This window comes from Onychostoma macrolepis, chromosome 07, assembly GCF_012432095.1.
Source record: "Onychostoma macrolepis isolate SWU-2019 chromosome 07, ASM1243209v1, whole genome shotgun sequence".
In the NCBI taxonomy this organism is placed as follows: Eukaryota; Metazoa; Chordata; class Actinopteri; order Cypriniformes; family Cyprinidae; genus Onychostoma; species Onychostoma macrolepis.
The window spans coordinates 20,604,363-20,616,673 of record NC_081161.1 but is presented as its reverse complement, the minus strand read 5'-3'; the positions used below and the strand labels follow the sequence as shown (position 1 = coordinate 20,616,673).

The 12,311-nt window shown below is 41.3% G+C and overlaps 1 protein-coding gene across 18 annotated transcripts in view; it reads left to right on the top strand.

Annotated features, from left to right (window-relative positions):
* The window catches only part of znf536 (zinc finger protein 536), a 306,462-nt gene that overhangs the window by 261,575 nt on the left and 32,576 nt on the right, over positions 1 to 12,311 (top strand). For 2 of the 18 annotated variants that reach the window (XM_058781899.1, XM_058781901.1), the window contains exon 6: positions 7,639 to 7,738. The exons of the other annotated variants lie outside the window; for them this stretch is intronic. In XM_058781899.1, the coding sequence (XP_058637882.1) occupies positions 7,639 to 7,738 (100 nt within the window). The remainder of the gene's footprint in view (positions 1 to 7,638; positions 7,739 to 12,311) is intronic. 18 annotated transcript variants of the gene reach the window in all.

Genomic DNA, 12,311 nt, shown 5'->3' with positions numbered 1-12,311 from the left:
CGCAATGAAAGACTGCTCGCTCTCTTTCGCTCTCCTTGGAAGTCTCTGAGGTGACAGACAGTGTTGGTGCATCTCCGCTCGTTCCATTGTGCGGAGTGTGATGAAGGCTCGTCGGGTGAAGGCGAGGTGCTATTTCACATGTTCAATATTACCATTTTAACTTCAACCTAGGTGAATTAGCGCCTTGTCACTCAGCGACGCAAATTCTGGTTTCAAAGAGCAATTAATTGTAAAAGCTGTTGTCAAGCCCATTGGATGGTACCTGTTGCTCTCCTCCAGCAGCTGTGCAATCTCTAAAAATATTTTTCCTGACGCTAATTTACTCCGATATCAACTTTGGCGGAGCTGAAAGCTTTTGAAAGGCCTCGTAATTTCACTCTCTTTCACTCCTGTCTCGTACCTTGCTGACGTTCAGTACAGTAGGCTTCGCTGTTTCCAGCGGGGAGAAAAAGAGCGAGTGGTCGCTGAATAAAGGATCTGGTTCCAGTATGACAACAAAGGCAGAGAAATATTCAATGCTAATGACAGCAAAACAATTATGCTATTCATAATATTAGACGGAAAGAAAGATCTTGTTAGAGAAAACCTTGGGAGAGGAGAATATGAAGTGTTCTCACTGGCGCAGTAATCACGGCATGCTTCCATTATTTTTATTCCCCTGTAGCCCACTATAGTTTGCATTTAATGACAGAAACCCTTAAGCTAATACTTAATAGATTTGCTCCTAGACCCAGGTTTTTTTTTTTTTTCCTCCCCTCACATATTTGATCTTATTTCTTTGTTTTTGTTTTGTTTGGTTTCTCCGACTTTGTTCAATTCGAGGTATTCCTCGTAGCTGTGCTGCTTGCGTTCCCCAGGTGCCCTCAGATGTGACGATCTGCTCTCAGAGGGATTGTACCGGCAGAACAACACTTCCTGCCTGCGCAAGGGCACACCTCACACACAATATAATGATCATGCTTACACACAGCGTATGACATACACTCCAAACGTAATGAGAGAATATGCCCTGACTCCGGCTGGCAGGCGCTGGAGTTAAAAAAAGAAAAAAAGCACAAGTATGTCAACTTTTATTTGCTCCTTTATTCCACATCAATGGCAAACAACGCGCTAAAGTTAATAAAACAAATACAGAAAACACAGTCTGGCTGAGGCAGAGGCAACAGGGGTGTGTTTTGAGAGGTCGTGTAGCAATTACAGACGAATCTGTCGGAATCTTCCACGTACTTCTAGTTGCTGCGCGAAAGACGAGCCGGTCCAATAAGCCACATTTGATTTAGACTTCAAATAAACAGGGTGGAAGCAAAGTTCCTGCAAATAGAAGGAGTGGAGGAGCGACATAAAAGAAAAGCATTGCATGAGAAATAAGCCCACATTATACCATTAGCTGTTAAAAAATGCACTTAATTCCTCTGTAGAGATGGAAATAAATCGCACGAGCTCGAGCATTGTTCCATGCAAATCCCATCGAATGGATTTAAGATGGCGTATTGTTTATTAGGGAAATATGGGGGGAGGTAGGAGAGCTGCTGTTCTAATTGCAGTAATTTAATCAGGATTAGAAAGGTTACCTGGATGAGGCGGCAGCGCAAGGACACCGATGCATGTGGAAAGTAAAAATGAACATTTCGCGCCACTGATGTTGTCTTTTGCGTTAACGAATTTACGCTGTATTTTGCGCCACCACTCTTCAGCGGATAAATAAACAGAATGTTCTATTGTTTCCCTCCCTCCCCCCTCGTCTCTCTCCTTATATGTGTGTGTTACTCTCTCTCTCTCTCCCAAGCCTTGCTAAATAGGAAGCAAAGAGAATCCATTTTAATCAGATTAATAACTTGGTTGATCACATATAACCTAATTTTCATTCAGTGCTGCCCTTGTCCGCTGAGTCATATACGGAATGACCTTTGTGTCGCCACTGCGACCATAAAGCACAGTAAGTGCCATTGTGCTCTCAAAAAAAGCTGAAGATGTTTTACATCACCGGAAAAATTTCATCTGTCATTTTTTCTACAAATGCGATGCCCCTTCCACAAAAGGCCACCTTCCAATTGAGGGCCATTAGGTCGGGACTCGAGTTTCCTAGGGCTTGGGAGATGGGAACAGCTTTCCTCCTGCATTCACAGTAATATGAATCGTCCTTTTAAAACAGATATGGTTACATATTAGTTTTGAAAGGTACAGTAACTGCCTCAGCTTTAGCTGTCTGCAACAGTAGGCCTTTTGTGTCCGCCAGAACTCAATAAGTGGCCTGTGATCCCATTTTAGCTCTCTCTCGCACACTATAACACACTGCCTGCGTGGAGAATATTGCGATTCGAGCGCGTTTGAGGCTGAATGATGGCTGATGACAGTTACGAGGCAAAGTCTGAAATCAAGCTCACCTTTTGCCTGCTTCGGTTTGTTCTCGAGTGGTGTTTCTGTTACTTTCAGAAGTTATTTTCTATTCCTTCATCAAGATAAATCTCAGCCTTGATTTACTGGTATGATTAGCAGTTTCAAAGGAAATCTGCTGAGATTTAATTATACACAGAAAGAAAAAAAAAAGGGAGAGAGAGAGCGAGAGAGTCACGGACACACACACACACATGCATAGGCTTTCAGTCACACAGCTCCACGCACACAAACAGGAAATATGAATGAAATATTTATGAAGTGGGCTAACGACTGCATGCACCCATATGTTTCAGCCTAACAGCAGTTTACAGGCAGTTCTAATGTGATGAGTTTCCACTGAAGCAAAGAACACTGATTTACAAATTATATAGAACACAAAGAGGAAAGACAATGATAATAATTATTCATATTAATACATTTTATTAAACATTTTGCTCCAGCAGTTTTGAAAACAATTCTTGCATTTATCCGTGATAACCGCCATTATTCTTTCTTTTGATTAGTGAACGAAATTCCCTGCATTTATGTAACAAGTTCTTTGTTTCTTTGCACTTCCTTTTGAAAAACTTGTTTTGTTGTTTAATTATCAGTTCTGGAGTCGCACACCACTAGAGGATGAATTCTCGGCATGATTCATTGGGCAGCAATTCTTGTAAAATCAGGCCTAGCGTGCCTGTTTCCAGAAAATGTAAGAACTTTATGGGTTATAGGTTTTATGAAAGCCAGCATGCAAAAAAAAAAAAAAAAATAGGAGGGGGGATTAATCTGAGGATTAGCACCATACTTTAAGATAAATCGTTTTTAATATGAAACCTCATCCCCACTTATTCTGGCCAATCATTCTTTTTGCACACTTTAGATTACATATTGTGTCTTTTTTTTCCTGCACTCAGTTTAAGAACACAGCTTTTTTTTTTTTTTTGACAATCTCCGCTCCACAAACACATTCTTCATGCTGTAAAACTCAGAACAATGGATGAGCACATAGCTGTGCACATTAATGCTTCTGTAAATGGAAAGACAGAGAGAGAAAGAAAGCAGATAAGCAGAGCTTGGCTGCCCCCTCCCATCCATGTCATCCGTCTATCTATGTATCCTTCCCCATGGAAAAAACAAGGGATGAAAAAAAAACAATAAAAAGCTAACCAAATCTCTCCTCCTCATCGTTAAATCCTGGCTGATCAGAACGCGCCAGACCCTAACCGACAAACATCATAGTCTGTCTCCAGTCCCTAATTGACTGCACAAGGATTGGTCACACTTTTTAAGTAGCGTTTCGTAATGGATTTCCATGTTGGTTGCGCTTTTAACTGGCGCTTCAAATGGAAGGCAAAATGTCTCTTTATTATCAAAAACAACGGTTCTTTCTATCCCCTCATTCTCCCTTTTTTTCGGTAAAGATGATATCAGCCACTTCCCTGTTTGTATTTTTTTTTTTTTTTTGCAAGGTCAACCCAGGCTGACAGTTGACAAACGATCTCAAGATGGCCACATCATCTGTCCTGTAATTTTTGGGGGGGAGAAAACGATAAGATGAATGCCATGTATCATGTTTTTTTTTTTTCCCTCTCTTTCCCTCGCTCGATTTTACGCTCAAATCTCTTATCGGCTTACGAAAAGGACTGTTAAGCAGGTGAAACAGCGTTTCGTTCATGCTTGAAAGTTGTCGTCGCTCTCGCACAGGCCCGAGACCGGTTCAAATCTCTCCGATCTGGACTTATCCTGTTTCTGCATCTTGGCACGGTGCAGGGATTCAGTATTATAGACAAGCTGGTCATCAGATGGGAGTTGGGTTTATTTCTGTGTCTCTTTCCTCTCCCCCCCCCTCCGTTCCCCCTCCCCTCTTGCTGGCGTCTCATCCAAGTTATGTCTCATTTTTTTCTACTGGACAGCTCCGACAGAATGCCCGAGAACTCGATGTCCTTGAGAACAGAACAACTTTTCAGTCTAATACTTTGATTGATTATTTTTTTTTTCCCCCTGTTGTTGTTGTTGTTCTCTTGCTTTTCTCTGACCGTCTTCTTCGTTTTTCTCTTCCCGAGATCATTATTCGTATTTATGCCGAAATCGTTAGGGGAGGCTTCAACTTCAACAATGACGGCCACTTTGACAAAACACAGAGTATGTTTTTAATTACCTGGATTTTTTAATGTTGTTGTCATCTCACAGAAAATACTGCTCTTGTTCTGATGTTCCTATTATGTTCTCATTTGAATGCCTGCTCTCTGCAGGAAGTCCAACCCCCCTCCCCACCCCGCATCACTTCCAGCAGCCCTCCAGTGTTCACCATTTCTAGTTTTTCATTATGCCTAATTGCATTAAGAGACATATCATAGTGGAGCGAGAGAGAGGTAGAGATGAGGTGTCATCGCTTTCTAAAACACAATTAGGTAACACCTCATCAGGGGCTCTGCCTGCCTGCGGTTGACAGGTGCGTGAACGTTAGCGGCGGCGGCGTTGGTGGTGCACGGGCCACTGTGCGTGCTTGACAACTGCTCGTCAAACGGATGACAGGCGCTTTCCTGAGAGCCCGATCGGTGGCACAATCGATACTCGATGAGGTGTGGCGAGTGAACCCGGCGTTTTAGAAGGGGGGTCCTTAACGCTAATGAAGCCGTTTCATGTGCGTCTTCCCTCCCTGTTTACTTCAAATTTTTCATCTGACAAAATGAAATGGCTGCTCGTTAATTTGAGAAACAACATTCAGCAACTTTTATCAAAACCGGGAGAACAGGGAGATGCTGGGAAGCAGTGGTGCAGAAGTTTTAGTGGGGTTTTGTTTTTTTTCCCACCTTGTTCTTTTTGTGGAAGAAAAATAATGCACTGCTGAAGCACAGATTGCCATTGTGAACGTGTTTCTATTTCATCTGAAACATGATGACGATGATGATGACCAGAATGATGATGATGATGATTAATGAGAGTGATGGCAATGATTACACACATACAGGAAGAGTGTTTAGCGTGTCAGCCATCTGCCTGATTAAAAACTCATCTTTATCGTAGTATCCTCTCACACGGCCTGGACAGAAACAGATGAAGCAGATAGAAAGAAAAAAATAGATGCGCAACATGATCATGTTTCAATTGACACCTTAAGAAGAATTATGTACCGGGTTCATTATAAAGGTATCCAGCGTGATGCGGCATATTTGCTCTGCGTTTTGCTCTGAATGCACTATTGGATATTGCACCTTAGAGCTGACACTCAGAGACAAAGCCTGGAGAAGAAAAGTAATGATCACATATAAATATCAATATGAAAGTAAGAGTCAGTGCTAAAGAAGACGTATAGCTATTGATGTTTGAATAACGGTAGTGTCAGGCGATGAAGAAGAGAGAGGTGGAAAATAAGGAGAGAAAATATAATGCATTCGTTTTTCAGAAGGACCAAAAAAAAGAGACAGAAACGGTTAATCGAAAACACTCCAGAGGCATAAGAATCAAGCTGAGGCCGAGATAAAAACATAACCGCTCTCTATGCCTTGTGAACAAAACCATAAATAAATATATAATCAGTTAGTATTATGCAGGTTTGCTCTGAGAGGCATTATCTGTCTGGCGTTGCCTTCTCAAGTAAAAGAACATTTGACAGTGCAAGTCCCTGATGAAAAAAAGAGAGAGAAAGTTATGACTTCAAAAGTGTTTACTCACCATGTTTTTTAATTTGTCTGGGCATATGCAGTTTATTTGCATTTCAAATACGCATATTTGAAGCAGGTGGTTTAAATGCCAAGATGCGAATTGATGACAATCACCTCTACCATAAGCGTCAAGGGAGCTGTACTCGCGGCTGACATTAAAACTAAACGAACAGCAGCTAAACAAACACATCGAAATAGAACTCTGTTACCAGCCGCCCCACGCGAGTGACACATCCCCCTCCGTTCGCATCCTCTCCACCCGCACTTATATTTTAATATTCATGTACATTTAAATATCAGCAGCGTATATAGCGGCGTTCTTGAGCGGTATCAGACTGAGGAGAGAGAGAGAGAACGTAAATACCTCACATTTGGGTGCACATAAATCTGTTCATCCGTGAACGGCGTCAAATGCCCCCTCCTCCCCCCTTCCTGGCCGTCGGTTCCATCGCTTCCATATTCATTTTTGTAATTTACAGCAAATCCAATAGCTGTCAATCACAAATTAAAAACTCTAAATTTACAACGGGGAGGAAACAGCTGCTTCTACATTTACAGCAAGACCACTCTAAAATATTAAAGACATGTCACCCAGCTCTGTGCAGCCCTACATCTGCGGCCATCTGTTTTCTATTAAAACATTACACCAAAAAACGCTGCTATTTCCATGCTTTTAGATCAGCACAGGAAAGCAAGACTGACAGTGTAAAACCTCCTGACGTGCTTAGCTTTTATCAACGGCCCATTCAAAAGTGTCAGAATAAAAGGCTTTGAGTGGCACCCGATGTATTTGCACAAGTCGCAGACGGAGCGGAGGTCACATTTTAAGGGCCTAGTTGACGGCGAACAATGCCGGGATATCTTAAACAAGCCGATCTGCTGCTTTTCTTGTCGTTTTTTCACTCGCTCGGCCCTTCCTCCTGTGAAGCAAAGAGCGGGTGTTGAAAAGAAATACGTTAAACCGAGTGATTCGATGACATTTGAGGCATCGCCGGTGCGGCGAGAGAGCGAGAGAGCTTTTGAAAAGCGACGCTGAAATATTCTGTTACGGCGGAGCGGAGAAGAATTACGGTCAGTGTCAAAGGTAAACAATTACAACATTCTGAGTCACTTTTTGGAGTCGGGGCAAAAGAAGATCATTGCTCCCTCTCTAATAGGTAATTTCCTTTGTCTTCAGAGCCGTATTTCACATGTTGCCTTCCACGGGGTGGTCCCCTCAAAAAAAAAAAAAAGAAAAGAAAGAAAGAAAGAAAGAAAGAAAGAAAGAAAGAAAGGAACAAACGTGTGCTTGGCGCATGCATCAGAGTTTCAGATGAGTCGTTTTGTTCGCCATCTCGAACTGCCAACACAGAACAGTTTGTTGGTGGTATGTGGAAAGAAAGCCTGTTTGGCAGACAAAAAAGGAAACTTTTCCATAAACTTCAGGCTGCATGTAGAATGTTATTGTCTGAAGGAAACAACATGAAAGGACACTTAATTTCAGATCAAATTCACAACGATATCTGCCGTTCAAGTTGTTAGAATATCCTTGTTCTCCCCATGACAGAGATTCGGTGATTAACAAGCTCGCTGTTTTTCTCTCACCCACCATTTAAAGGAAAAAACCCAGAGCTCCCGCTGCTCCGAGCGACATCTCTCCCCTCGCCGGCGTCTCTTCCTTCCTCTCCTCCTCTTGTCGTCTATGGCAGGAGTCACAGGTGTGTGACAATAATTACACATACACTCAGAAAAATAATGTCATTTCTCTCCATTTAATAAGTTAGCAGTAAAATGCAGAGGGGGAGCGCACAGGGAGAGCAGGCTTAAATCTTATCTGATACCCGGGCCCCTAACTCAATCATATGGCTCTTAAGAACAGGACACGGGCAGCTGGGGCTCACTAATATGCATGCAATATGTGTGTAAAACGATACGCTTTAATTTTGAGCCCACTTTAAGAAGCAACAAAATCTGTTTATACGTGAGACATTTAAAAAGAGGGAGGAAAAAAATAAAGCTATTTAACTCCCTCGTTCCCGCCAAGCTGTGACATCTGTTTAGTCTTTTCTTCATCCCTCTGCTCCGAACGCTCAATCCCAGGAAGACGGAGTTTTTAAAAACCCACTTTTCCTGCCTGCTGTTTATGCTAAAACTCAGCACTTTGAATCTGCGGAAACACAAGTTAAGAAAATGATGATTGCACACGTTTATCTCTTTTCCTCTTATTAGATGAACTTTGCTGCTTTCGGATTTCAGTTTTTTCGCTCGCAGGCCATCAGAAAGACTTCCTGTCGGTACTGTAATTGTGAATTAAGGCCCATTCACACCAAGAGAATAGTGAGAGTATGAGAATAGTCCACACCATAATGCCATTGTTGAAATCATGTATTTATTTTATTTTTTTCCAGCTGACGAATGCTAAAATTAATTGACAGCCAATCAGAATCCACACGATTTTAAAGAGCTCAAGCAAGTGGCAGATGACAAATTTGCAGAGCGTGTTTATAATAAACAGAACATTATGGTTCATTGGTCTGGATGCTAATATACAGTATTGTTATAATAATCTTTATAGTTATCGTTCTTGGTGTCGAACATGTGTTGTTTCCTCAACATGTGTTTGTTATAATATTTTCATCCATATTTCAATCCGAGCTATTTAACACGCTTCATTTTTAGCAAATAAACGGCGGTTTCCTGCCTTTATTTGAAGCGGTGCTGTCTTGCGTATGCGAGTCAAGGGGCTGGTAATTGGTTGGAAGAGGCTGTTGGTGTGTATGCGTATATATGTGTCGCCACTGGGCTCTCCCAGAAAGCAGGAAGTGTGAGGGAGGAGAGGGGCCTTTGGGGGGAGGAATATGGGGAGGAGGAGGAGGAGGAGGAGGAGGAGAAGAGAGAGAGGAAGGGGGTTAAACTTCAAAAAGCCTCTGACACATGCTGCCGCTGGCCCTGACCACTCCACAGATGCTTTTGTTCATTGCCTCTCTCTCAGTTCCCCCTCACTCTCATTCATTCCCTGTGTCTTTGGTGATACGCGCCGAGTACAGATATCAAAGTCGCACTGTCTGTTAAGACTTCAAACTGGGGGCCCCGTCCGTCAACCCCAATCATATCTGTGCCCCGCTCGCAGACTGGAGTGGAATATTTGATCTGTCCTCTTCAGGAGGATCAACAATCAGACGTGAGGGGATGGATGGGGGGGTTGTTAGGACTCGGACGTTTGGGAAGGGGGGTGAAAACAGCCCACTTCACTGCACTTCAGTCGCACTACAAAGAGTTGAGCCACGGACGCTAAAGGGATAAAGAGAGCTTTGCTCTTCAGGATCTCGTGCCGTTGCATTTTACCAGCGTTTGACATCTGCTGTGAGACCGGCACTGAGGAGATAGAGGACGTTACTGTACGGAGACATTTACCGAGTTCTTTTTGTGGTCGTTGTGGTTTGCTTGTACTTTAAGAAGCCCGCAGCGCAGATTATTATGGCATCTGATGGCATTATCTCGGGCCTGTCCATCTGTCCATTCAGTTATGACTATTAATAACCCCAGACATGTGTCACATAGTACACTTAGTTCTTAAATCCCTTGTCTGTGAGATCAGACTGCATAATTACCTATCCCATTAGAGTGGGAGACTCTGGACCCTGCATACTCACACTGACCTGCTCAGGAACAGCTGGGGCATGCGCTTAAAAAAAAAAAAATGAAGTTTGTGTCATCATTTATGTCGTTCTCAGACTGTGTGAGTGTCTTTATTCTGTGGAACACTAAAGAAGATATTTTGAAGAATGTTTCAGCTGTTTTTTCCCCCAGATGGGGTCTAGAAGCTGACTTTCATTGTATGGGCAAAAACCACTGAGACCGTCTTAAAAATATATTCTTCAGAAGAATGTAAGTTATACAGCAGCTAGAATTTTCATTTTTGGGTTTCCTGTTGAGTCCTTCATTGAAAGAACCCCATTGTGTTTCCATGAGATACACAATATAATTAAGTCATGTAAAATGTGACTCATTTAATAACGCAAAGAGAAACTTTAAACCTCACAGATTATATGATGAAATCCTTTAGCATGTGCTGTGATCCTTTCGAGCAATGCCAGTCTGTGATTGGCTCTCAGTCCATCAGCAGAGATGTCCCTGCTTCCTGCACGTGCGGAGGGGTTCAGTTCCTGTCCTTCCGTGCAGCACACCAGAGGGCAGAGAGAGTGTACTAGGAATCAGCCCATCCACACTAACTCTTTTTTCCATTCCTAATCACTCCATTTAAAGCCAGAGGTGAGAGGCCTGTCTGACTCACACATACGCACCTGCTCTAATCAGCCCTATATCCCTTAAGAGTGCCTGTCTTTACCCACCTGTGTTTGTGAGCGTGTGTTTTTAGACTGACGAGTCTGTTTGTGGAATGGCCACTTGCTATCAGTAATTGGTGTCGTTCCCTGCGGGTTTGATAGTTCTCACACCCTCTATCTCAACACTGGCTTCACATTCTATGGATGAGTGATATGTGAAAGCATGTGTCAATCTCAGAGTGTGGCACTTTCTATAAATATGGAGGTCTTTAGTGTTCCTTGGAAGAAAAAAAAAATAGAGGTGTATTATTAGACTATTAGAACTATTGGACATGTTAGATAAACTATTAAACTTAAACTACTATATTGACTATTATCCTAACCTAAAATGAAAGTAAACTATCTAGATTTAAAAACATCAAATGTTTTTGCCCAGTTTATTTCTGCCTTGTGAGGTTTCTCTACTTTATAAAATAATTAAAATCATAAAACAGACATTGTTGAAATGATATTCAAACCGTTGTGGTAGATTTGTATTTTTTAAATTATTAAATAACTTTAATTACCAACCGTCCCACATTATGTTTGTTTTTTTTGTTTTTTGGTATTTTCTTTGATTTATTGGCAGTTATAAATTTTATCAATAACTGCAAACCTATATTTTGTCTCATAACCTTAGTTTTATTTTTAGTTAAATATCCAACTCTGTTAAATATGTTGTGTAGTTTTGTTGTTGATTTACATTTTAATGTAATTTAATTGTTATTTTTATTTAATATTTTTGCTAGACAACTGTAAAACACAAATCAGGAATTTAAATTGAATAGATTTAATTAGATTTTAATTTAGAAATAGTTTATTTCTTTCTTTCTAAATGTAAACCTCAAAATAAATAAATAAAAGCTAATATAAGACTTGGTTGAGGCTTAGTCCTTAGGCTTAACATTTTTCTAAAAAGGATTAACTTTTTTTTTTTCTAATCGTTACGCATCTACTTTAAATGCCTATTTGTTGAATATAAAATATTGCAGTTATTCTGTGTAAAGTGCTGAGTCTGTCTGTCTGTAATTTATTTAGTTAATTATTGCTTCCACAAAGCATTAAAAAGTACTGTCTTAACCAGTCAAACTTTTAACCCAGTCTAGCTTCAGGACAGAAGTGTGATTCTACAGTATGTACAATCTGAGCTGAAAACACACTCCCTGATGAGCTTCTATTTATGTATTTCACTATACAGACTTTGATCATGCACACTGGACACCTAATTAACAGAGGGATGCAAACCCCATCACAGAAGGGGAGAAAGAGAGAGAGAGAGATGGACAGATATAAGAGAGAATGAGAGGAAACATGTGCAGGTCGTAACATGGGCATTTCTTTCAGCCTCTTACTTTTGGCCTGCAATAGTATAGAGTGCAAAAAAAGGAAAGAAGCGGGACCAGTTATCTTCCGATTTCTCCCCAAGCCCTGTGACGCGGCTAAGTGAGCCTCAACTGACCAGAAATGATTTGCCTCTGTCTGTTAAACACGTAATGGAGTCATTTAACTAGTCAAATTAGAAGCTGCAGAGATGCCGCATGCTTCATTACTGGGTTCCAATGGGCACCATTTTACATTTACGTCAGGAATGATTTCAGGGCAAATTAATGTTTTTATTGTCTTACACAAATACACCCCCCAAGTCATAAAAGAGCAGCTCCCCCTACAGGTCACTCAATATAACTGACTGAAACTAAAGTGAGGGATGTGCAGCAGAGGACAGTGTGGACGACAAGATAACCTCTCAAGTACATGTGATATTGTTTTCATTTGTTTTTTGATCCTAATCTTTCACATGGATGTAATTTTTATCACAAATGATATACACCCGACAGAATTAATTGATCACCACAAAGAGTAACGTAATGGAAACCCAGTGTGCAGAGACGTAGTTTGATGTGGGGGACAGAGCTCTGGACCTTGTTAGAGGTTTTGGACATTTGTGATTACAGACGAGACCCAGGCC